Source organism: Rhinoderma darwinii, chromosome 3, assembly GCF_050947455.1.
Source record: "Rhinoderma darwinii isolate aRhiDar2 chromosome 3, aRhiDar2.hap1, whole genome shotgun sequence".
NCBI classification, from domain to species: domain Eukaryota; kingdom Metazoa; phylum Chordata; class Amphibia; order Anura; family Rhinodermatidae; genus Rhinoderma; species Rhinoderma darwinii.
In genome coordinates this window covers 291,011,753-291,038,637 of record NC_134689.1, presented here as the reverse complement: position 1 = coordinate 291,038,637, position 26,885 = coordinate 291,011,753, and the positions used below count along the sequence as shown (strand labels likewise).

Here is a 26,885-nt window from a genome sequence, read left to right as displayed (position 1 = left end):
GAATCACAAGCAAGGAGGAACAGGAAAGGCAGGTATAAATAGACAGTGGGCGGGAGCTAGCTCCGTCTGGCCAGGCTGTGATAGGCTCTCCCACTCCTAAGCCAGCCATCCTGAGTGGTAGAAGATGGAGTCAGTCTCACAGACATAGAAGCAGGTGCAGACTGATTACCTATGGGCGTAGACACAGAAGCTGTGCCTGGCAGATCCTTAACAAAATTATTTTCAAATTTCACCTTCACTTTGCTGTAATTCCTGTGAAACACCTAAATGTTTAAGAAACTTCCAAAATACTGTTTTGACAACTTTGAGGGTGCAGTTTTTAAAATGGGGTGATTTATGTTTTTGTTTTGTGAATATCTAGGCCCCTCATCACAACTTTAAAACTGAACTGGCCCCTAAAAGAATAGGTTTTAGAAATTTGTTTAGAAATGGAAAAATTGCTATTTAAGTTATGAGCCTTGGAACGTACTAGAAAAATAAAACTATATTCAAAAAACGATGCCAACATAAAGTAGACATATGGGAAATGTGATCTAGTGACCATTTTGTGTAGTATAATGTTCTGTCTTACAAGCAGATGCGTTCAAATTTAGGAAAATAATAAATTTTCCACATTTTGTACTAAATTTAGTTTTTACAAATAGAGTAAACATTTATTTTTTATTTTTTTTACCACCAACATATTAAGTACAATGTGTCATGAGAAAACACTCTCACGATCACGTGAATGAGTAAAAGCATTCCAAAGTTATTGCCACATAAAGTGACACGTCAGGTTTTAAATAGGTCTGTGTCCTGAAGGGGTTAATGCTTTTGAAGTGTCTGTTTTTAAGTCTTTCCTAGAAATGTTCTATGGAGAGCGCTTCTGTGTATGTCACATTTTATGTGTTGTACATTTTTCTCCTTTTCTAATGTGCTATTCGGTCTTTATATAGATTGATCGCAGTAAGAAGCCAACTGTTATAATTGGTGACAATCCCCAAAAAAATAAGAATGAAGTGAAAGAAAACAATCCAGTGCAAAATGGTCAAATTATTCCTGATCGTTCTACAAAGCCATCCTTAGACACCAAATCTTCCAAAGTAGAAATCCATTCTTCATCCGATAGAAACACAACGGAAAAAGACCAAAAAGAGAACCCAGACAAAGAAGAACTCAGAGAGGCTTGTACCCAAGAAGAAAAAGAAATTATTCAGGACAATACCAGAGAATCTGACTCCGGGACTCCTCCGAAAAAACAAGAGCCGGGAAAAAAAGTTGTGATTGATAAAGAAAATAAGGAAATTAAAAAAGCCGCCTCAGAGCAAAATGAGAGGAAGCCGGAAGGGACCGTGTCTAATGTTCCCAAGAAGGTAACCGGTTGTTCATTTGTTTTATTGTTTGATATTCAAGCAGATTTTAGGGTTTTTCTATGAAATGAATGTACATTTAAATTGACTGACTGGTTTTGAAAAGTTACTTCTCCATTACCTTTTGGGGATTTTAGCTTTAATAGAGGAGAGTCCCTCATTCTGGACCTTCAGTGGAAAGCGGCTGCACCGCTTCTCTCTCTAGTGGACCGCTACCATCCATTACACAGCCCATCGACTTCAATTCGCATTTTGTAATTTTGCTTCTGGGTTCCCCCACATGTTACAACTAATCATTGTTCCTGTGTATGTATTATGGTGATTTATAGATTCACCAAAGGCAAAAGAGGCTTTTGGCATTTGCCAGCTGGCTAAAATCCCTAAAAAGTGCCTTGTAGTCTTTTCTATAACCGAGAAAACACAAGTTCAAATACGAAATCCAAAAATTAGATGTAAACTGTGAGCACTATCCCCGTTCATGAATCTGATGCGCTAAATCTAAAACCCTATTATACAGTTCATAGACCAAAATCATCATGAGTAAGGCTTTGTTCTTTCCATATATATTTTTGGGGGTTATTTCCATGTGACCATTATGACTTAAAAAAACCGATAGACAGGTTTTAAGATGTACAGAGAAACACGGCATGCAATGTTTTCCTTTATATCACAAGAAAAAAAGGAATGCTGGGAAATTCTCTGGCCTCGAGCAATCGATCATTTGATTCCAAATACAGTGGTTTGTGCCTGATGAAGTATATCCTGAAAATATGAATTGTTGAGAGCCGCAATCCATTTTATGTATTCTGCATATGCACGCTGCACTTTTTTTTACAGCATGAAGTGGGTAAAGGACCTAAAGACGATAAAGCGGAGATGGTTACAAAAGAGGTTTCTGAAGATGATCGGCCTAAAGTAAGTAGTTTGGCTCACATTTTACTTTTGAATAGAAACTTCTTATTTTTTGCATAAAGTTGATATAGTAAATGAATGAACCCTTTGAGTAGATGGCCAATTTTTGGATTTTGCCTCTTTGCATTCCTTGTTTGACGTATCTGTATGAGGCTTTGTTTTTTTTGCGGATCATGTTGTACTCTTTCTGTGCCGTTTTTTTTTTGGTACATATGCGCTCGCATTTAATTTATATTCATTTTTATGTTGGAAGAAAGTGCAGAAAAAAAGCAGCAGTTTTGTAAATTTTAGAAATTAAATATGTCCGTTTTATTTTATGTCTTGGGATTTATGTTTAATAAAGTTTATTGCATGTTTGTTTTTTTTTACGTGTTTTTTTTTTTTTTTTCAAATCTATATAGAATATTTGAAACTTTTTAACTATAATGTTCTGGCACATATCCTACGTACATATGCAGTTTTTAGGGCATACTTCGGCATGCCCTAACAGGGAATATGGTCGGACAGCCCTGGGGGCCTTCAATGGACCCTGGGCTGTCTGGCCATACAGTGTATTGACTCTGATCACGTCACACGTGTGACGTGATTTTAAGGGGGTGATCGACGTTTTACATCGCGACATATAAAGGGTTAAACGACAGACATCAGATCTCTGCCGTTAGAGCGGGACTGCGGCTGTATGTTACAGCCTCTGCCCCGCTCTTGATCACACGGGCCCAGTAGCATTGCCCGCGCAATCAGCATGACTGCCATTCGATGTCAAGTAGTTACATATAAAGTAATGATTTTTTTCTGCAAATGGTAAATCATTTTTATATGTCTGTCTTTCGTTTTTAGAGAGAGCCCTTGATGCGAGCTAGAAGTGAAGAGATGGGTAGAACAGTTCGAGGAATGCCCGAAGGTTGGGTGAAGGTAATTCGCATATAAATATGCAACTGCCACACACACATTCACCCACGTTCTTCTTAACTATTTTTTTTTAGCTCAAAGAAATGCTGGTCTTATAGAGCACCTGTCTGCTCTCCTGACATGTCTGTTTTAGTAAATACTTCCATTCTCTATAACATACCAATTCTGCAGCATCTTTTCTTAGAATTCAGCATTGTGCTGTTGCTCTGTTATTACTACTGGAAATTGACAATTGGGTATTACCATTAGGGGCGTGTCCCTTTAGATTTTGACATTGTCCAATAAGTGCTGACGTTGTCGAGTTTTATAAGAAAAGTTTCTCTAGATTTGGTATTTTATAGACACGTATTTGCTAAAACTTTGCAAATAACCTTGATTAAAAAGACTCAACTATTTTGTGTATCCAGGTCCTGTGCAGACCTAAGTGTTCATGTTTTTTCACAGAGAGGACCACCACTTAAAACTTAAACTTTAATCGTATTCATGAAGAACATAGAGTAACACCAGTCCCAAGTGAATATAATTCTAGTCATAGAGGGTAGGGCAATAATGATGCAGGGAACTATCCCTGTTAAACACTATTCTAACCCCTGCCTACCACCGCAAAATAGCTGCCCTGACCAGGGCAATACCGCATTTGAAGCTGCCTATTATACCATAGATACACTCTATTTATTAGTATGGAAATAGGGAATTGCCCGTCCAGATACAAGCAGAATAAGTCAAATTTAAATATATCTATATAAAGGATAGGTTATAAACACGCAATACCAGTGGGTGTAAACACAACCCAAATATATAACCACATAGTCAACCTTATTGGGAAATCGTGAAACCCAACTGGTGACTAAAAACTTCCAATCGGGGTTGGTTCCACTATGTGATTGTCCTAACTAGGTAGTGATGAACCCCAATTGGTCATGAGAGAAAATTGTACTTCTGTACTTCCAATGTGTTTTCCTATGACCAGAGGTCCTAGTTCTTCAGGGAAGCATATATAATTAATGGCCATAACCGTCAAAGCCTATGTATGCAAAACTCGACATGTGTAGTATAATCCTTGTTAAAGTATGCATTCCAACAGTGAAGAACCAATACGTAAAAGATGTATTGATCACGGCAATGATAATATAATAATATATTCCAAAATAGGGAACCATTAAAAGACCAGATTGCATTGATCATAGCAATATCACTTACATGTCCCTGGTGTAGGAAATAGTCAGCTCCATGATTTTAGCTGGTCGACTGGTGTCAGTCTACAGGGGAACATGCAACATTTCATGGAAATCGATTATAAACCCTGTGTTGTAGTCTCTTCCATCCGCTACATGCTTCTTGCTTAAATTATAGACCATTAGCGTTGGTTATAGATTTCTTTGATGCAAGCTTTTTCCTCAAGATAATGTCATTTACATAACGGTTCCAATGTTGGTGCTAAATGTAATGTAAAAAATATGAATGTCGCTTGTGTAATAAAACCATTTTGCTGTTTCATCCACCGACAGTTTCTTGAGCCTGTAACTGGTACTTACCGCTATTACCATTCACCAACACACACGGTTCACATGTATCCACCTGAAATGGCTCCGTCATCTGCTCCTTCGGCAACTCCAGTTCAGAAAGTCAAGCCTCAGGCACATTCAGATGTAGAGAAGGAACAAACAAAGTTGAAACGATCGTATTCTTCACCGGATTTAACCCAGGCTATTAAAGATGAGGAAAAGAAGAAACCAATGCCTGTAATCAACCGCGAAAATAAGTACGTTTGCTTTCATCTGTGTGGATGAACGAAACCTATAATAATAATAATATCCAAAATTTTTGCACCATATTTATTTATTTGTGTTTATTCTGGTCACCTTTCTATTCCCCCGATCAAAAACATCACATAAAATAGGTATTTTTTTTCTGGCCATTGCTTTTGCAATACAGTAAAGTTCTTTTGAGGAGATTTGAAGCTAAGAATTTTTAACATGACTCTCTTATTTGTTTATTAAGGGTTAATCTCAACTCAGACATTTATTGCTATTTTTCATAACTCCTATAGAACAGAATGGAGAAAGCTGCACGCATGCATGGCCACTTCTCCGCTTCGTCCCCGCTGGGAATCAGCAGCTGCCTGACCAGGCTGGATGGGGTTTGGGTGAAAACTGTTCTCGAATATAGGTGGGGGTCCCAGAGCTGGGACTTGCATCTATCAGAGATTTATGGCATATCCTGTGGATATGCCAAAAATGTTCAGACATGCGAAAACACCTTTAATTTCTATCCTAGAAAACTTAAAGGGTGCCCCAATGGTGAGACAAGGCTGGGAGAGAGGGCCGTTTGGTTACCCAGACAGCTGAAGAATGCCAGAAGCCCCTCCTGTAAAGGATTCTGGTTTAATCGAGCAGATTTCATCTATTCAGTCTATCCAGTAGTTTAGAGTCTTGCATGAGGAAACTCCTTTCGAAAGAAGGCGAATCGCCCTTTGAACTAGTAAAGTCGAATATCATTGTACAGTTTACATATTGATGTCAATTTTATAAACCGAACACATTGCGGGAAACATGAATATATTGCTTCACTAAGGCTCTGTTAACATTTGCAACGCGGTTTCCGTTTATAATCGAAACACACGGCGGATCCCATAGACTTTATAATGGAGTCCGTCCGGTTCTGCAGAGGTATCCATCGTTTTGATGGGAAGAATAATACTGCATTTCCTTACTATTCTTCCCATCAAATCTTACGCAATTTGCAATGGAGGCTCCAAACGGAGATGTGAATAAAGCTAAGTAGGCCTTGAGCTGCACTTAAAGTTCTGCTACTGGAACCCGTTGACATTTTGTGGACAGTTATAAGGCGGTGCGATCTGCCGTGCTGCATTCTGAGAGATTTGAGCTTTTAATACATCAGATTACCATACCGATACACACAGACCCCGCACCAGCATTTAATGTTGAGGTGAAATAAGCTCAGAAGGCCATAGAAATCTTCACACTTCTGCGTCCGATAGTGGCTTATAACATATGTTGTATTTAGGAATCGGTACAAGATAAGTTATGCAATGTGTTCTCGAAGTTACTGAACAATATAGGTCAACCCACAATGGTTGTAATAGTAAGGAATTCAGGAAAAGCACTATGTAAAACCTAAGATATTGTAGAGACGATTGGAAGAATTAAAGTAATTCTGTGTTTAGTAAGGAACGTGGTCACTGCAAGATGCTAAAGTAAGGCTATGCTTGTGGAGCTCAAAGGGTTACACTGTACACAATTGCTGCGCTAGTAGGTCTTTGATGATTGGAAAATGCTACTTTTTTATTTGTAGAAAATGATTTGTCTTGTAGACCAACAGCCCACGCAAAAACCGAGATCACCAAGTTATCTGCATCGAAGATCCGCAGCTTTAATCCTGTGTTCGGAGGTGCAGGCCCAGCTCTTACTGGGCTGAGGAATCTTGGCAATACGTGTTACATGAATTCTATCCTACAGTGTCTCTGTAACACTCCGCACTTGGTGGAATACTTCCACAAAAACTATTACCAAGCCGATATTAACAGGTAAGAAAACAAGCAAATCGATTTCTAGGTGGATTCTAAATGTGTGTACTTTGTTCTGCAAGCTTTTGTTTTAAAAAGGAGCTGTCACCTCTCCTGACATGTCTGTTTTAGAAAATAATTGTATTCCTCATAAACTAACGATTCTGGAGCATCTTTTCCTGGAAGACTACGGTGTGCTGTTCCTCTGTTATTCTTGCTACAAATGTATGAATAAGTTCACAACTGGTTGTTACCAGTTAGGGGTGGGTCCCTACGCAGTCTGACAATGTCCATCAGTGTGTAGGGACTTGCCCCTGAAAAGGGAAATGGTAACACCCATTCATAAGTTTCTATGAGGAATAACAGAGTAACGGCACAATGCAGAGTTCTAAGAAAAAAAAGCTCCGGAATTGTTATTTCATGGGGATTACAAGTTTTGCCTAAACCAGAAATTTCGGGAGAGCTGACGGGTCCTCTTTTTAGGAGGCCTATCAGATGGAAGATTCTCAGGTGCTATAGAAATCCTATGTTTTCATTGTGTTCATTTGACAGTTTTGTGCGTTTCTATTATGTACAGATCTAATTTTCTGGGTCATAAAGGAGAAGTGGCTGAGGAATTTGGGATCATAATGAAGGCTTTGTGGACAGGTCAATATAAATACATAAGCCCTAAAGACTTCAAGGTAACGATTGGGAAAATCAATGACCAGTTTGCTGGGTACAGCCAGCAAGACTCCCAGGAGCTGCTGCTATTCTTAATGGATGGACTCCATGAGGATCTCAATAAGGTAATCTGTTTTTCACTTTATAGATTGTTCTATAAATGGAGTCTGCCAGCTTTTTCAGCTCCCCAAAACTCGAGCACTGCTACATAGCTAAGGTTGAAAGCATTGCAAACATACCTATGTTGGCAAGGTGAGTCCATTTATAAGTTGTAAAATTATACTTTTATGACTCCATGCGCCGTTTCCAAATTTGCTTGACCGTGTCCGTCAAACCTGAAAGTGTTCTGCATTGTGAGTTGTAAACCCTGCCCTCTGCTGTTGACGCAGGGGTCGTGACATAGCGGTTCAGGAGAGGTGTCAATCGACAACATAGGGGGAGTGTTTACTGCTCACAATGCAGGACACTATGGGGTATGCCAGTTGCTGTCAAGCTCATTTGCATACGACACGTGGCGGCATAAAAGTGTATTTTACAAGTGCTAAACGGACTCCCCTAGCCAACATAGCTAAAGTTGAAAGCATCACAAACACACCGATCTAGTGGTATTCGCTGTTTGGGCAGCTCAAAAGTGCTGACAGACTCCCTTTAATGAGAAAAGTGTGTATTGTTTTTATAGTATTATCTTACCAAAAATAATGTGCATATCATGTCTTTAGAATACGTAGTACACTGCTGTAAATACAGTCTCGTAAAATATGCTAGCTTAGGGATTTAACTGTGTCCGGAATTAAAACTTGTATTCGTACTTGTACTATTTTTAAAGTGGTATGTCGACGTTATACAGAGTTAGGTATGAGAAGCTGGCAAACGGTGACCTCCAAGAGGAAGAGAAGCAGGATATGGCTGGCAATGTGCCTAGAATAGATAGTCAATGTGATCCGTTCCAGTCTGACTACGTGGACTCCCACCTACGGTGGAGTGGCGTGGCCCCTTCCTAGACACTAGGGCTGAGCAGGTATTGGGCGCCAATACCAGAAATGGCACATAGACCAGAGCGATGCTGTTCCGGCTAAAATTCCAAGGGCCTGCAGCTCTACCCCATTCTTGGAATCGTGATTGTAGGAGTCTCAGAAGATGGACACAGGATCTGTCTTCTGTCTTTGAAAGAACCCCTTTGAGTTTTGACATGTTGACAGCACACTGTGGTTATGTGATGTTCCGGGAAGGCTCTCCTAGTCATGGAGGTAATGCTCATGGGGTTCTCCTGGGTGTTTCCTCCACCTGCAAACTGACCGCACTTGCTGGCTGCTTTGTTATGGTGTAGTGATTACTGGTTTATCATGTTATACATGGAAAGATTCATGAAAATATACATGACATAAATATCTCATTTTGTTTTACTTTCTATTTTACGTTTCCTTCGATGATCCTTGTAGAGAGTAAGTAAGCAAAACCATTTGTTCATGTTTGTAAAGACCAAAAGGATTTATTTTTTCTGTTCTGTATAATAGACCTGTGTTGGTTATGTAAACTAAAATGAATGGCTGTCCGTGTTTTGTCCTGTTCAACATCTGTTGTCTTCCCATTACGATAGAATATTTTGCTGCAGCATGTCCATTAAATGTGGGCTATCTAATACATACACTGGTTCAGGTTGTTTCTAGGGGTTTCTGATTCCTAAGATCATTCATTGTCGCTAGGATGAGCCATTAGTGACTGGTGGAAGTGTCAATAGTCAGGCCGTGTCTAGAATATAGATGTTTCAGGGCTAGATAGTGCACTGACGTATTCAGCTGTTATTTAACCAGCGCTACTCCCAAGCTGGCTCTTGAATGGGGCTGTTTACCGTCATAGCCGCAGATTGGGAGAATCACTGTGTTAATATCGGTGGTGGCCCAAGGAGTCCGACCACGACTGATCAAACGTTCCTTCCAGGTTTAGGTTACAATAAAGTGTTTGGTGTAAAGACTACACTTCTCAAATGCAAACCACCAGACAAAGCTCTGTACAATCATTAAATGTACAGCAAATACGGAGCTTTTAGCTCTAATGTGTTCAAAATTGTGAATACCGCTCTGGGCTATGTTACTGGCTGTAACTCTGGATCAGTACAAAATTTGCATTTATAAGGTCTCTCAACATTTTATTTTGATTAATTCTAGATGCAAATTGGAAAATGATGTTCAGAGGTAAATGTGCAATAAAGTCTTGTTCACACTATTCTGGAATAGGTCCATTTTTATGGACCTGTTCGATGTTGTCGGCAAACAAAACAAGAAAATTTTCCTTCTTCCTTCTGCAAGTATTCTTTACAGATTTAAAGGGAACTTGTCAGCAGTTTTGAGGCCTCAAAAATTCTGACAGAGTTATATAGGGGAGGGGGACGGCATTTTAAACATACCTTTTTTCCCTCTGTCAGTCAAGTTGCATGACCGAGAAACCGACGTTCGATTCCCTCGTCGGGCGCAAGAGCCACACTCTGAGTGACAGCTCTAGCGACCAATCTGGAGACCGCTAGAGCAGTCATGCAGAGGGGCGGGGCTTACAGTGCGGGAGAACTTTGAGTCACTTATTACGAATATTTGCATTATGTCCAAATGTAACTTTAATAAAGGGAACTTGTCACATGGTACATTCTGCCTGACCCGTGGGCAGCTGTTATAGAGCAGGATGAGCTGAGCAGATTAATCTATAACTTTGTGGAAAAAAATTGAGTAGAACCTGAATATTATTAACATTCCCTGCTCACTCGAGGCGTAAGAATCCAGTGGGCGGTCTTAATCTTTTGATTCACAGCCTTCCATGTATGGGTATGCATACATAAATAGTTGTCAATCATTGAGTAGGACCGCCCACTGGACTCTTAAGCCCAGGGTAAGGCCCCATGCACACGTCCCTATTTTTCATCCGTAATGACGGTTCGTATTTACGGACCCATTCATTTCTATTGGCTGTATTTTTACGGATGGGTGTCCGTGCCGTAGAAATTATAGAACATGTCCTTTTTTTTGTCCGAAATTATGCCACGGACTGCCCATAGACGTCCGTAATTATGGAAGCGTTGCTAGGTGACACCAGGTTTTCAGATGTTGCATATCATTTATGGTTTTCTTCTTTTTGCAGATCCGTAAATAGGGATGCACTACGGGCTGTATTTATGGACACTGTTCCATATATGCGGATCATTTACGGATGACTATAAATGACTACAGATTCGTATCTACGGACAGTATTTACGGATGGATGAAATCTGCGGTTGTGTACACCGTAGATATCATGCACATGGCCGTGCCCGTAATCACGGGCCGCGATTGCAGGCACGGCCGACGGCCAAGGACAACCGCCCGCGTTTTTGGCCCGTGCTCCCATACAAAGTATGGGAGCACGGCCCGTAAAACGCAGAAGATAGGACATGTCCTATCTTTTGCGGTATACTTCTACGGCCCGGACACCTTCCCGTAAATAAACGGGATGGTATCCGTGGATAATAGAAGTGATTTTTATGGTCGTGTGCATGGGGCCTAATTAGGGATTCATATCAATAAAACACAGGTTATCTTGAATCTTTTCCCACAAAGCTATATATCCAGTTGCTCAGTTCCTCCTGTCCTATAACATGCGGCCTACAGGTCAGACCGCATGTATGACATTTCAGAATCCCTTTAATGTGACTTGCTAAAAAGTAGTAATGGAGCAGCACCAAAGCCACCTTTTCAGACTGGTGTGGCTTTGTTTCTCCCGGGTTAAAGACCTCTCCGGATCTGTAATCGCAAAAAAACTTGTTGACGGCCGCACTCGCGTCTGATGTAATGTAGACTATTTTATCCTCCAACACCTATAAGATGCCACTCTGTCAGTCCATAAACATTATTGGGCCCGATCATGGTTTGAGCTGAAACGTCGTGATTGTTATAGGTGTTGGAGAATACATTTTTGCGTACATTACATTGGACCGGAGTGCTGTCATCAACAAGATTTTGTAGTAAATGTGACTTGCTGTCACTTTCATGTAAGACCCACATGATATGTTTGTGATAGGCCTCATGCACTCGACCGTAGTGGTGTGCACGGCCGTGATTTGTGGCTCGGACTGCCGCGGAGTGTCACCCACAGGACGCCCGCAAATCGCGGGCTGTGTGCATTCGTTTCTATGATCCTGGACCACAAGATGCGGCCGTAATAAGACATGGCCTATCTTTTTGCGGTCCAGGCTCTTGGGCAATGCACGGACTGTGGAAACCACGGTTGTGTGCATGGGCCCCTTGAAATGAATGGAGCCGCAATTCACCCGCAGATTTGCGGGTGAATTGCAGCCGCAAAAATACGCTCCTGTGCATGGGGCCTTACTGGTTCACTTGTCTTCCACCGCAAAACCGTCTATTCATTGTGTGTGCTGTGTGGGTTTGCGCGCGTGCCTGTAATGTGGTTCTAAAAAACATTAAGAAAATTCTTGTTACGTCCAGAAATATATTTAAAAAAAACTCTCTATTCAGATGCTTCTAAACGGTGCACATATTGTCACATACACTGAGGTCTAGTCTCCCCAAACCATGTTTTTCATGTTCACATATCACCTCTGCTAAATTTGAGTGCTTTCACTAGTTCCTATACAGTCACGACCTGATAACATTTGCACGTTCTGCAATGTGTCGCCATGTTGACCTCCGTAGACCGCATTCTGTAAAAGCGCTACTTGAGAGTGTGTCCGCTTAGACGGTTTACTGCATTTTTCTCTTGCCTGTAAGCCATGAGTGACTAGGGGGGATTTCTGTGTTTGTATAGGCTGACAACAGGAAGAGACATAAAGAAGAAAACAACGATCATCTGAGCGATTCTCAGGCTGCAGATATAGCGTGGATGAAACACAAGCAACTCAATGAATCCATTATAGTGGCGCTTTTCCAGGGCCAGTTCAAGTCCACTGTCCAGTGTCTTACTTGCCACAAAAAATCTCGAACATTTGAAGCTTTCATGTACTTGTCTCTTCCACTTCCATCACAAAGCAAATGTTCTCTTCAGGTATTTATATGGAGTTTTTCTTAAAAAGCTGAGAAATAACATCTTGGACAGGAATGTGGATGACCGTAATAGACACATGTAATATTGGAGTGCGGGGGTTTTAAAGGTACAAGTTCATTATTAAATGTAGCCACCCCGGGCGATCAGCTATGGCTGCTGTATGGTTGAAAGCTGCGAACCGCCATTCTTTATTTGCTGCAGGGGAAATTTAGCATTGCGTTAAAATGATGTAATGGGGGCCTATGGAAAGTGCTTGTCAATATGAGACAACCCTTTATTGTGCCGTTTTAGATGACCATAAAAATAATACATGTTTATTGCACAGATTTTGGGTCTATGTAAAGGACACTGCTGATATCCTGAACTTTCCGAGCAGTTGCAAGTCGAGATTCTCTTGGGATCTAAAATGTAGCTTTCCAATTGACTTGGCTTCGAGCAAGCCCCTATCTTATCCTATCTTATCTTTTCCCGTTCAGTAGTGTGATATTTTTGTCTCTTTTTAGGATTGCCTTAAGTCTTTTTCCAAAGAAGAGAAGCTCACCGATAATAATAGATTTTTTTGTAGCAATTGTAAAACTAGAAGAGATTCCATGAAGAAAATAGAAATTTGGAAACTCCCACCTGTCCTCCTTGTGCACCTAAAACGGTAATTTTTCTTCTGCACACTTTCATTCAGTTTATTTTTACAAGCTGATCGAAAGTTAGTTTTTATTTATGACCGTTTATTACCTGTAAATGTTTTCCAGATTTTCTTATGATGGACGCTGGAAACAAAAGCTGCAAACATGCGTGGATTTTCCTTTGGAACACCTTGACTTGTCGCAGTATGTCATAGGACCCAAGACGTTTAAGAGATACAGCTTATTTGGAGTATCTGTAAGTAGCCAGCTCTTAAAAAAAAGAATTTATCGTGGATTTAAAATTCCACAATAAATTATGACATAAATACTTACATCTATTTTGTCACATAATTAAATGTAAATGATCGGCATCCAAATTTTCCTATATATTGCTTGTACAGGGCGGTTTTTAGTTAAAAAATGGCGGCATTGTGCTTCAGGGTTCAGTGGTTTAACAAAATGGTAGCTTGAAAAGCCCCCCATAACTATTCTAGGGCAAATCCAATGACTGCATATAAGTAGGACATGTGAGTATGTTATGTCACTGGGGGAACAAGAGTTGGGATATTAATTGTTGTCCAAATCAAACAGGTCCTGGCAGATTTCCTACTCAGAATAGAAGATAAATGGGTTGTACAGGATTTGAAAAGCATGGCTGCTTTAAGAAACCGAGCCATACCTGTCTCTTTGGGTTATCTGGTTTTGTGGTTCATCTCCATTGACGCAAACGGGGCTGAGTTGCAATACCTCATACAACCTGCGGACATGTGAAATAGGGCAGCCATGCTTTTCAATTACTGTACAACCCCTTTAAATAAATGTCAGAGAGTAGAAGGCGATCAATGTTTGCTCCCCATTACCATCCTTGTGTATTCCCAGAACACAAGACACCGTGGTATTTGCAGCTCCAGGTGGCCTGAATGATTCATTACAGTTGTTTTTTAGGGGTGTTATTAAAAATATAATTTACTAGATTTGTGGCCTCTTTGCGGCTACTTTTGACTTCTCACAATTGTATTTTGGACAGAATCACTATGGTGGATTGGATGGTGGGCATTACACTGCTTACTGCAAGAATGCAATGAGACAGAGGTGGTTCAAGTTTGATGACCATGAAGTGTCAGAAATATCTGTATCCTCCGTGAAGACGTCCGCTGCATACATCCTCTTTTACACTTCATTGGATCTTCGAGGAGCTGAACTTTTGACATAAGCATTCGTCCACAAAGTCATCTGGAACAACAGTCATTGGAAATTGAGGAAGCAGCGGATTCTATTTAGTCTGGATTTTAAATGCTGCGGTCTCCCAGCTCATTTCACCACCACAGGGGTATTAGAAATCGGGTAATAGTGTTATCTGTTTCCTGCTCTGATATATAATGTGGTATCGCACACAAGTGAGGGGGGAACGTGCGGCCACATTTAATATCATAGAGGTTTTGGAGTGGTTACTCGTACTGACCATTGTATAATAATAGCTTTAGATCTCCACCTCACCGCGGCCCCGGTTTATGAACCAGTCTGTGCTGCACACTATGTTCTCTCTGATATTGGCAGGAATGGGTTAGGCTCTGATGAATCTTTCACTTTGGAGCCTTGTGCAACCAACCTGACTATCACGTATATAAAGCAAGATACTGAATATTCCTTGGATATGTCCTTATTAAACCCTCTCCATAAGTAATTTCTCTTTTGTCTTGTGACCTTTTTCTTGTCTTTTTCCATATGCTTCTCTACTGGGACATACAAACAGTCTAAGCAGATTTGGAATGTATTTGTATCAATGACTGCAAACTCGCAAATCACTCCTATGTATAGAACTTTATTTTCTTTGTATATTCTATTTATGTAAAATACCTATAGCACTTGATAAATTCTTGTCTAATATCTAAATAAATCTATCTACTTACGAATATATACAGTTAGCGTTCTGAAGTAACAATATACCAATACTTAGTGACTTAGTGGAAGCAGCCATTTGTAGTGCAGAATACAGCCGATATTGCTGAAACATGTCACAACTTTATATTCATGGGCCTTTTGCTACAAGTGACGTCATACGCTGATTTCAGGAAATAGAATATTGTGCATGTGGCTCGCTGATGTAACATGGTCCAAAAGCAACTGCTACACCCAAACCTAATATAATATATATGTCCCCCATGTTTATAGTGCTTAAAAGCAGTCAGGAGATCACTTCTAGCCTTTGTATGAGACTGGTCTGAATCGGAAGACAGTAGATATCTGGAGAACTGTTCCTCGTCCAGTGTGGTCAGATATACAGCTGCATGGGTAACCTAGGTGGCCATGGACTCCGACTCTTGATATTTGGCCATCCGTTATAATTTCGGCTTAAAGCGACCCTCCGGTCCTACGACAAAAATGTAAATATGACGAGGTATATGGAGCAATATTACTGGTGCCCCCCAGTTGCGCCCCTCTTCCATGTATCTGCCGCTCTGTGTTGTCCCAACATGGTTTTAGCGCCTCTTAGACTAGGAGACACTGAGCAGTTCTGGCCAATTAAAGAACAAAGGGAGTGTCTTTCACACAGTCTGCAAAGCGCTGTGGCCATTTTGGGACAACACAGAGGGGACCGCAAATGTACCCTGCTATATTTATAATTTTGTCCTGGGACCGGAGGGTCTCTAATCTTTCTGTTCTCAAAGTGGCTGCCACTACAGTCAATAGTTGGTGAGTCTAGTGTTTTTGGTTTTTTTCCATGATCATCGGCTTCTAAAGATGAGCGCTTCACTCTTTTGGGTTCTTTTTTTTTTTTTTCCTATGTGCTTATGTTGCTAATTGTATGATTCATTATAAAACATTGATTTCTAAATAACTCCATCCCTTCTTTTTAATAAAAATTTCTTTGCACATTTTTGGTTTCCTCATTCATGAAGTTCTGCACAACACATCTCAGATACTTGCATTTCAGATATGATTATAGTCTATCTACTAGCAGAAGTACCCATGTTTGTTTGATACATTAAATTACTAAAATATTTAAATGACTCTAGTAATGCATTTTATGAAATAAAGTTTTCCTTCTATTCCATTTACTGAAGTGTTTTTTGTTTTTCTTAGTTTTTTACGAATAGGTTATTAGAATCAACTGAATTATAGATGTTACATTGTCTTATGGTCTTTTATTGGTGTCTTATTTTCTTGTCTGATTTATTTTGGTATTGAAATTTCAGTTCTCCAACAATTCCACATACTGCGGATCTCCTATCTCTGTTCAGAAGTTTGGGATTACTGAGAAATGTCCTTGGTTTTGATAGAAAATCACTATTTATTTTGTTCAATTAAAATAACATGGCATTGATGAGAAATTAAGTCTAAACAATGTTAGGCCTTATGCACACGACTGTAGCCATGTGCACGGCCTTGATTTTCGGGTCAGCCGGCCGCGGAGCGTCACCTGCGAGCCGCCCGCAAATCGCGGGCCGTGCACATGGCCGCGTGCATTATTTTCTATGAGCCTGGACCGCAGAACACGGCCGTAATAAAACATGTCCGTTCTTTCTGCGGTCCAGGCTCCTGGGCCATGCACGGACGCCTCACAGGTCCTCGTAATCGAAATAAAAAGCATTACTGTCACCTCCATTATAGCGCCGATCTCCTTATGTAGGAGATAGGGCACTTATAATGTGGTGACAGAGCCTCTTTAAGTACTACTCAAGACACCAGTCATATCTTCAACAGTGAAGAGGCGACCCTTGGATGCAATATCTGAGACTGCCTATTTTAATCTTTTCCTTTTATTGGTCAAAGTAACGTAGACATTAGACGAAGGATAATTGGACAAAAGTGTTACGGACAGATTAAATTTTGAGGTGTTTGTATCACAGAGAAAAACATTTGTGAGACACAGAACAAATGAATAGATACTGGAAGACTGCTTGATGCCATCTGACAAGCACAGTGGAGGACAGAGTAATGTTCTGGGGGTGTTTTGGTGCTGTTAAAGTGGGAAATAAGTACAGAGTAATGCCCCATGCACACAAACGTATATATATTTTTTTCCTCCCGTAAGTACGGGTCCTTTGTCACACGTATTCGACTCGTATTCCACCAGTATTTACCCTTTCACCTATGACAGCACCCCTGGAGAGACGTCCCATCCGCTGGACAGGAAACCTGAGGATATAAAAATGGACACACCTCCACACACCCAGTCAGGTTTCCTGTCCTCCGGATGGAAGGATTGTCCTGAGGAAAAGCACTTCTCCCGGGGTTGCAGACCCCCTAGCAAGGTCTCACCTTATTCCACTAGGGGTGCTCTGGAAGGTATAAGTCTCCTTTGGGGGGAGCAACCTTGAGTCTGGTACAGGTACTCCCTCCTCTCCCGGTCTATCGCCTCCCTCCTGCTGTAGCAAAAGGAGGTGGTTTAAGGCCCACACTGTGGGCCTTCCTCTGGCGGGGAGCGGATTCCCGGGGTCCCGTTCGGTTCTGCCGGACCATGCCCAGCGTTGGCTGCGACGCGTCACTTCCGGGCGGTGATGCGTCCAACACTCCAGGGGGCGGTGTTCCGGTGACCCACGTGGGGAGGAGGGGCTCCAGCGTCCGGAGCCGAGGGCCTCCCAGCCAATCCATGGCCTATTTAGGCCAGAAACAGGAGCTTCGGTCTCCAGTCTTCTTCCTCCATTATGGAAACGCCAGGAGAAGCGCCAGGACGCACTGACCGCTCTAATGCCAAGTCCTCCAGTCCAGTACTTGAGGACACCAGGATATGGGGTAAGATTTAAAAAAAAAAAAACCTCTTCCTTACCTAATACTGTTCCCTTTCTCTTCTACATATGTTTAGGCTAGGGATTGTCCTAGGAAAAAAACAGGATAAGGCTCTGTCAGAAATGTTTAGACAACATCATCTCAGAAGAGTCTACAAACTTAGCCACAAGTATCAAGGATATTGTAAGGGCTGAAATTAGGAACTCACTAAAGTCCCTTAAGGGTATGTTCACACGGCCAAATTTCAGACGTATACGAGGCGTATTATGCCTCGTTTTACGTCTGAAAATAGGGCTGCAATACGTCGGCAAACATCTGCCCATTCATTTGAATGGGTTTGCCGACGTACTGTGCAGACGACCTGTTATTTACGCGTCGTCGTTTGACAGCTGTCAAACGACGACTCGTAAAAATACAGCCTCGTCAAAAGAAGTGCAGGACACTTCTTTCAGACGTTTTTGGAGCTGTTTTCTCATAGACTCCAATGAAAACAGCTCCAAAAACGAGTTGGTAAAAAAATGAGTTGGTAAAAATGCGAGTTGGTAAAAAACGTCTGAAAAGCAGGGTCTGTTTTCCCTTGAAAACAGCTCTGGATTTTCAGACGTTTTGGTTGACTACGTGTGAACATACCCTAAGAGGGAAAGAGATCCTCTGTTTGCCTCTTCTAGCCGGATGGATTCTGATTCCTCATCTGAAGAGGATCCTCAACTAGGTGAAGAATGGGAGTACAGCTCCTTTGATTCCTCAGGTGAGGTGAGGGAGAAAGGAATCTCTTCCCAACTGAGGACATAGACCTACTCCTAAAGACGGTTAGGGCGACTATGAATATAGATGATCCTAAAGAACCTCGGTCCGTCCAGGACATAATGTTTCAAGGCCTAGGACCTAAGAAGAATAGAACCTTTCCTATCCATAGAAACATATCTAACCTCATTAAAAAAAGAATGGAAAAATCCTTATAGGAAAACAAGTATTCCCAAATTTCTCAAAAGGAAGTATCCTTTTGAGGACGAGGCATGCAAGGACTAGGACAACATCCCTAGACTTGACGCTCCAGTAGCCAAGATATCAAGGAAACACTCCCTTCCCTTTGAAGATCTAGGCTCCTTGTCTGACCCTATGGATAGGAAGGCCGACTTTTACCTTAAAAAGACCTGGGAAGCCTCTACGGGGGCTTTTAAACCAGGCATTGCAGCCACTTTGGCTAGATCCCTGAAAATCTGGCTCGCACAATTGGATTTACATTTAAAAGACAAGACCCCTCGGGATCAGATCCTAGCCTCCCAACACTTTCCAAAGCCGCAGATTTCTTGGCAGACGCCTCCGTAGATGCTGTACGCCTTTCCGCCAGATCAGCGGCCTGCCAAATTCTGCTAGACGAGTTATCTGGCTAAAAACCTGGAAAGGGGACACCTGCTCCAAAGGGAAGCTGTGTGCTATTCCCTGCTCAGGAGATTACCTTTTTGGGCCCCCACTTGATGACCTGCTGGAAAAAGCATCAGATAGTAAGAAAGGGTTCCCTGCACAAACAAGGCCAACAAGAGATTCCTTTCGTCCCAAAGGGCCTAATAAAAGACCTAACCCTAGGGGACAGGACTTTAGACCTTCAAGATTTACTAGGAAGAATAAGTCCTTTCTCTTCAGGCCCCAGAAGGACCCTAAAAATAGGGACCAACAATGACGCCACAGGACCTACAGTGGGGGGTCATCTTTTCCTATTTTTCAAGGATTGGCAAAAGATATCAGCAAATCCTTGGATTCTAGGAATTATAAAAACCGGGTACGTACTAGAGTTCAGATCTCTTCCCCCCCCCCCCCCCCCCCCCCAGACAGATATTTTTTCCCACAAGGGCCCTAAGGAGCCCTGACCAACAAAAGATCCTAGAAATAGAAGTTCTGTCACTCATAAAAAAAGGAGTCCTAATCCAAGTTCCAAGCATAGAGACCGGTCAGGGCTTTTATTCCCCTCTCTTCCTTGTGAACAAACCAGGAGGCAAACACAGGGTCATTATAAATCTAAAAAAATTAAACCTTTATCTGACCTACAAAAAATTCTGCATGGAGAGCATTGCATCAACTATAAATCTCCTCTCCACGTATTGTGTGATGGCCTCAATAGACCTAGAGGATGCTTTACTATCACGTACCCATATGTCATCATCATCAAAGATTCCTAAGGGTATCAGTGACACTCAACGGGTCTGTATTTCACCTACAATACAGAGCCCTCCCCTTTGGCATCTCACAAGCCCCAACGGTATTTTCAAAACTGATAGCGGAAATGACCTCTTACATCAGGATGAACGACATTCTCCTGATACCATATCTGGACGATTTCCTGTTGGTTGCAGAAACATCTCAAACCTTGACCCTACAGATACAAAGAGTCCGACATATATAACCAAAATTAGGATGGAACATAAACTTAAAAAAATCTAATTTAAACCCATCAAAAAGATGTGTATTCTTAGGAATCCTGCTGGACTCCTCCAAGCAGATGTCCTTCCTTCCAGAAGAAAAAATCGGTCCCCTGATAAGCAGGATATCAGAGATCTACCTGAGCCATACGACATCTTTCAGGAAAGCTATGTCAGTCCTGGGCCTCATGACATCATGCATCCCAGCCGTACTATGGGCTCACTTCAGATCCAGGCCACTACAGTGGGACATTTTAAATCAATGGGAAAGGAGCAGTCTCTCCTTGGACCAGCCCTTACACATCTCTTCCGCAGCAAGGATGTCCCTCAGATGGTGGTTGAACAGGGAGAACCTCATGAGGGGTATTCCATGGAAGTTAACCCCTACTCTCAACATGACCACAGATGCGAGTCCTTGGGGGTGGGGAGCCCATTACGACTCCTCTCTTCTTCAGGGTCAGTGGGATCAGCAGACCGCTCAAAGATTCTCCAACTTCAGGGAACTGGCAGCAGTTCTTCAGGCCTTAAAGAGATCCATACTTGCAATCTCAGGTCAGCACTGGAAAATATATTCAGACAACACGAACACAGTATCTTATATAAATCGGCAGGGGGGTACGAGATCGGCCTCGCTGATGGACTTATCCTCACAGATATTTTCTCTGGCAGAACACCACCTATTGACCCTATCAGCTGTTCATCTGAAGGGAGAGGACAAACAGGTGGCAGACTTCCTAAGCCGAGAAAGGCTTCACCAATCAGAGTGGTGCCTGAATACAACAGCATTTCAGGAAATCATCCTCAAATGGGGAACCCCATCAACAGACTTATTTGCGTCCAAGGAAAATAGAAAATCCCAGAGATTCTTCTCCCTAAACCCTTCAGACCACCCAACAGCAATAGACGCATTCTCCCAGTGTTGGAGTCAAGAGCGAGGATACGCCTTCTCCCCCTGAACCTCCTCCCAAGAGTAATAAAAAAGGTCAGAGAAGATGGGGCCAGTGTGATACTAATAGCCCCCTTCTGGCCAAAGAGACCATGGTTCACGTGGTTAAGAAAAATGTCTTCACACCAACCATGGGTTCTCCCAAACATGTCAGACCTTCTATATCAGGGCCCAGTAATACACCCCGACATTCAAAAACTCCATCTGACAGCCTGGAAACTGAAAGGATAAACCTTAGGCAAAGAGGATTCTCAGAATCGGTCATCTCCACCCTACTAGCCAGTAGGAAGCCGGTTACCTCAAAAATATATCTGAGGTCATGGAAGGCATTCTTGAATTTTGCAGGCAGGGATATTAATCCTTTAACCAGACCAGATATTCCCTTAATATTGGATTTCCTCCAGGCAGGTTTAAATAAAAACCATAGGCCTACTACGTTAAAGGTTCAGATTTCTGCTTTAAGTTCCTTCTTTAATTTCAAATTAGCAGAACACCCCTGGATCAAGAGATTCCTAACTGCCGCCTGCAGACTTAAACCCCAGATAAGATCCCCAGTTCCTCCCTGGGACTTAAACCTTGTTCTCCAGGCTATGATAAAACCACCTTTTGATCCAATAGACTCTATCTCCTTGAAAATGCTGACACTCAAGATGACATTTTTGTTAGCCATTACATCAGCCCGTAGAGTGAGTGAGATTCAGGCCCTCTCTGCCTTTCCTCCACATACCCTACTGCTAGATGATCGAGTCATCCTACAAACCTTACCAGAATTCCTTCCTAAAGTGGTCTCTCCTTTTCACTTAGACCAAGATATTGTCCTTCCCTCTTTTTGTGATTCCCCAAAAAATCAGAGGGAACAACAGTTTAACTGCGTAGATGTAAGAAGATGCCTAGTCCAGTACCTAAAGATTACCCAGGATCTGAGATCCTCAGAAAACTTGTTTGTCCAGTTTCAGGGTCACAACAAAGGTTCGGCAGCCAGTAAAGCCACCATAGCAAGGTGGATCAAGCATGCCATACAATTAGCCTACATAAATCAGAAGCTCAAGCCCCCAGAGTTTTTCGGAGCTCACTCCACCAGGGCCGTGTCTACTTCATCGGCAGAGAGAGCAGATGCATCCCTAGACCAAATATGTAAGGCTGCCACATGGAGTTCTCCTCACACCTTCTTTAAGCACTACCGATTACAACTGCATACAGCCTCTGACTTGGCCTTTGGTAGAAAGGTGCTACAAGCTGTGGTCCCACCCTAAAAATATTGGTTTCTATTTTACATCTCCAGGGGTGCTGTCATAGGTGAAAGGGTAAAAGATTCATTACTTACCGGTAATCTGTTTTTGAAGAACCTATGACAGCACCCAGCTGTTACCCTCCCATGGTTCTAGCAAATGATCCTCATAAGCTGGATCGCTAACCGTAAATGTAAGCATTTCTGTAAATATTGTATATATAAAGGTGTGAGGTAATTTCACAAAAAAAAAAAAAAAACATAAACTAAACTACTCCTCATCCTGAGTTCTTCCTAAAGACTGGGTGTGTGGAGAGGTGTGTCCATTTTTATATCCTCAGGTTTCCTGTCCAGCGGATGGGACGTCTCTCCAGGGGTGCTGTCATAGGTTCTTGAAAAACCGATTACCGGTAAGTAATCAATCTTTTACGGACCCGTGCCCGTAAATACGGGTCCGTTGTCACCAGTATTCCACCCGTATTTACGGACCAGTTTTCTCTGCGCTAATCGGCAGCCCCTTCTTTCTATCAGTGATGGATAGAGAGAAGGGGCAGCCCTTTCGGGCAGAGTTTCTGCAGCGATTGAAAGTAAAAGTAGTTCATACGTACCCCGGCCGTTGTCTTGGTGACGCGTCCCTCTTTTGACATCCAGTCCGACCTCCCTGGATGACTCGGCAGTCCATGGGACCACTGCAGCCTGTGATTAGCTGCAGCGGTCACATGGGATGAAACGTCATCCCGGGAGGCCGCACTGGAGGAAAAAGCAGGGAGTTCTGGGTAAGTTAACTTTTAATACTATTAACTCCAGCGGTAGTCACTGTCCCGGGTGCTGAAAGAGTTACTGCCGATCAGTTAACTCTTTCAGCACCCTGGACAGTGACTATCCCCTGACGTCGCCTAGCAACGCTTCCGTAATTACGGCTGCACACAAAATAGGACATGTTCCATATTTTTCAACGGCCCAGGCACCTTTCTGAAGGAATCATTTCAAAATTCCATGTTTTGTATTTTGTGTCAGTATATACTGCACAGTGTGATATTCATTTTTGTTTTTTAGTTTGCCTTGTAATAGTCTGCAGATTACTTAAGGTATTTCTTCTTGGCAGTAAAACAGTTTATATAAGTAACAGTTCGGGATGGCGCTCAAGGTCAGAGGGAGGAATTCTCCCTTTGCTGATTACACTCTATGAGTTATGCTCTTTGTTCTGTTTCTTATAAATATACACTGTATATGATAATAAATTGGAGTCTCTTTCTTTTTGAGAACATGGTCTCAGAGTGATTTGACTCACCGAGCTCGTATATATACCTACTTCTAATTTGGGACCTACAGAAATCAAGGCGTAGTGGTACCGTTGCGACCACACCTTCCCGTAAGCAAATGGGAAGGTACCCGTGGCCAATAGAAGTCTATGGGCCCGTAATTACGGGCGTTTTTACGTTTGTGTGCATGGGGCCTAAAGGGAATCTTAAAGGGGTTTCCCATCAGAGACATTTATGACATGACTGCACCGATCTCTTGAACGGGGTCCCCTAAAACCCGTTCTACCTTTTGTCTGTTCTCGCCGCCTCCCAGCCACTTTCTGGTTATATGGTCGGGAGTTACGAAAACAGTGTAGCTCGCTGAGCTATGCTGTTTCCATAACTCCCATAGTCGTGAATGGCAGTTCTGGAAGCAGCGTAGCATGCGAGTTAGCCTGTTTCCATAACTACTATTCAGTTCTATGGGACTTATGAAAACAGCGGCGTAGCTCAGCGAGTTACGCTGTTTTCGTAACTCTACCATGTAACCTTTTTCATGGTCGGAATTCAGCTGCAACACAACGGTGGAACGGGGTTTAGGGGGCCCTGTTCTAGAGATAGATGCAGGTCCCACCTCTGGGACACGCACCAATCTGAAATTTATGACATATCCTGTTGATATATCATAAATGTCTCTCATGGGAAAACCCCTTTAAGTCCACTGGTATTCTGTGTGTAATGAATTTGCAGTGCAATCACAAAATCTCAAACTTAGGCCTTATTCACACGAGCGTATTTCACGTCCGTGTTACGCGCATTAAAACAACAGACGTCACACGGACCTATGCAATTCAATGGTGCCGTTTAGACATTCAGTGCTTACGTTGCGTGAAACTCACTGCATGTCCTATTCTTGTGCATTTTTTGCGCATCGCGCACGCATTGAAGTCAATGGGTGTGTGAAAAAAATGCACAGCACACGGACGTCATCCGTGTGCTGTCCGTGTTTTTCACGCACCAGTTGCTAAAGAAATTATGAGGAAAAAATTAAACCTTCAGTTTTTTTTGCTGACTTAAAAAACGTGTGACATACGCGCATAAAAAGCGCAGGCGTGCACCGTACGCAGATGCCACACGGAACTGCAATGCAGGAAATATGCTACGTTTTTTTACACATGCAAAACTGACACGCTCGTGTGAATAAGGCCTTATTAAGCTATTGTGGCAGGAGCTTGAATGCATGGTATGAGAAGAAAAGTGACAATCGAGTCAATCCAACATGCGGGAGGAGCTTCAGGCAGCATGGGGCGAAATTTCTGCAGATAAATAAGGAACTTTATTTTGTAGTGTTGCTGTCTATATTTCTGGACTGGGTATTCCCAATAGAAACCATGCTTTTTGAAGGGTATACAGTACAAAATGCCATCACTTGAAATGCACTGTTCCCGAATACATGTTCATGAGGTCTGACCATGTAAACTTTTTAATGATGACTCATAAGATTGTTGTCAAGTCTAAATAGAATATCAAAAGAAGATCTCCCAAAAGTGCACAACTGAGGGTCTTCTGTTTCGGCATTTAAGAATAGATGAATCTATATTTTGCTGGCATTGATTTAAAAAAAACTATTGCCTTTTTATTAAAAAAAAATATATATATATATATAATATATATAGTAAAATTGATGACTACATAATAAAATTTCTTCTGGATAAAATCTATTTTAATTTCCAAAATTGTTATGGTTTTGCAAAGAAAAAATAGCAAATACAACGTGGTGTCAGAAGGCACAAATAAAACCGTTCAAGACAACATTGCCCATGTGGGCAGCAAAGATTATGCATGTTAAACAGTCTAGAAAGACCACGAATAGCCATAGAGTTCAATCAGTAAGCATATGGAAAGTGTACCCTTGCATAACAAAAGGTTACAATTACAGAACACGGTTGCAATGTAACTGAAAATCAAAGAAAAACAAGAGCGAGAAAGTACGGAAAGTCTGCACCCTAGTAATAGGGGGAATTGAGAGAAGAGGGGAGGGTAAGGGTGGAAGGTACAACCCAAAAGGTCATCCTGCTGCAACAAACACTGGGAACACCATATTTGAGGTGAATCAGGAACAAATCTATTTTAATTGACTCCAGTGGTACTCCAGAGCCAAAAGTCTTGTGAAACTAATCTACATGGTCCCTAGGGTCAAACACGTGGTTGTCTAATGTTCTGTAACTTTACAAAAATGATCATTGTGTAAAGGTCAGAAAGCAATTATCATACACCCAACTAAAAAGAGTGGCTAATAGGTTTACAGGTACATCTGTTTCTTTTTTCCAGTTTTACTTTGAGGTCTATTTGAAGCCCATATGTTAACAAAAACATTGATAATACAGTGTTTGCTTACAAGGGACCTGGAGTGAGACTTTGAAGCTCTCAAAGTTAAATGGACACTAACTTTTCAAACAACTTATTCTGATGTAATTGTACACCTAATATATATCAACTTTGTCATTTACTTACTGTTAGAATTTTCACGGATAAAAACGACAATTTTTGTGAAGTTATTACTAGTAGGCATCTTCCTTTATGTAATCTGCTCTCCACCCCTCTGTCAAACAAAATCTTTTCCTAATTACGGAGCAGAGGAGACTGGCTGCAAGATGAGGGGGAGTGTCTCTTCCCTACCTTCCCATAGAGGTCTATGGAGAGGGGAGTAGGGGGAGAGAGACACAAACACTGCCCATAGAAGTAGATGAAGAGGGGAGGAGGAGCATAAGGAGAAGCCATACACGTGCGGCAACTTCTGGTAAGCATTAAATGTCACCGAAGTGCTAGATTCACAGCTACATTGCCCATCACTTCTGTATAATCTCCATGCTGCCGCAGCTTCAATAAGTATGAAATGTGTGATAGAGATAGGAGAGCAGGATAATCCTCTTCTGTGTATGCAGTGTATAAAAGACATCATAGCGGTTAGGCTTCACCCACTAGCTCAGAGAAAGCTGAGAACTAAAGAGTGAGTCTGCAGAGGGAAAAACTGCTAAAAAAATGCAGATGTTATTACTCATGTACACATATATGACCGCTTATTCCGAAAAGTAACCTGAAATGTTAGGTACAATACTAGATTCCAGCTTTCGGGTGGCGTTCTTTAATTTTTTGTGTCACACTCCTATATATCTTTATTTTGTTTCCAATGTTATACAAGGATGCATTGGGAGTGGGCTGGTGATGTAAAAAAAAATCTACATCCAAAATTATATGGAAAATTGGTAAAGGAGAATAATGCATTTTCTTTGAAAAACTGGTGCGAATGCAGAGTTATGC

The 26,885-nt window shown here is 41.8% G+C and overlaps 1 protein-coding gene across 3 annotated transcripts in view; it reads left to right on the top strand.

The window, feature by feature from the left end:
• USP8 (ubiquitin specific peptidase 8) overlaps nt 1-15,877 on the top strand; it is a 75,899-nt gene extending 60,022 nt beyond the window's left edge. For all 3 annotated transcript variants that reach the window (XM_075858051.1, XM_075858053.1, XM_075858052.1), the window contains exons 11-20: nt 936-1,352; nt 2,187-2,264; nt 3,099-3,173; nt 4,679-4,932; nt 6,505-6,717; nt 7,274-7,484; nt 12,145-12,381; nt 12,885-13,027; nt 13,128-13,257; nt 14,029-15,877. In XM_075858051.1, the coding sequence (XP_075714166.1) occupies nt 936-1,352; nt 2,187-2,264; nt 3,099-3,173; nt 4,679-4,932; nt 6,505-6,717; nt 7,274-7,484; nt 12,145-12,381; nt 12,885-13,027; nt 13,128-13,257; nt 14,029-14,214 (1,944 nt within the window). In that variant the 3' untranslated portion in view covers nt 14,215-15,877. The remainder of the gene's footprint in view (nt 1-935; nt 1,353-2,186; nt 2,265-3,098; nt 3,174-4,678; nt 4,933-6,504; nt 6,718-7,273; nt 7,485-12,144; nt 12,382-12,884; nt 13,028-13,127; nt 13,258-14,028) is intronic.
• The last annotated feature ends 11,008 nt before the right edge of the window (nt 15,878-26,885 follow it).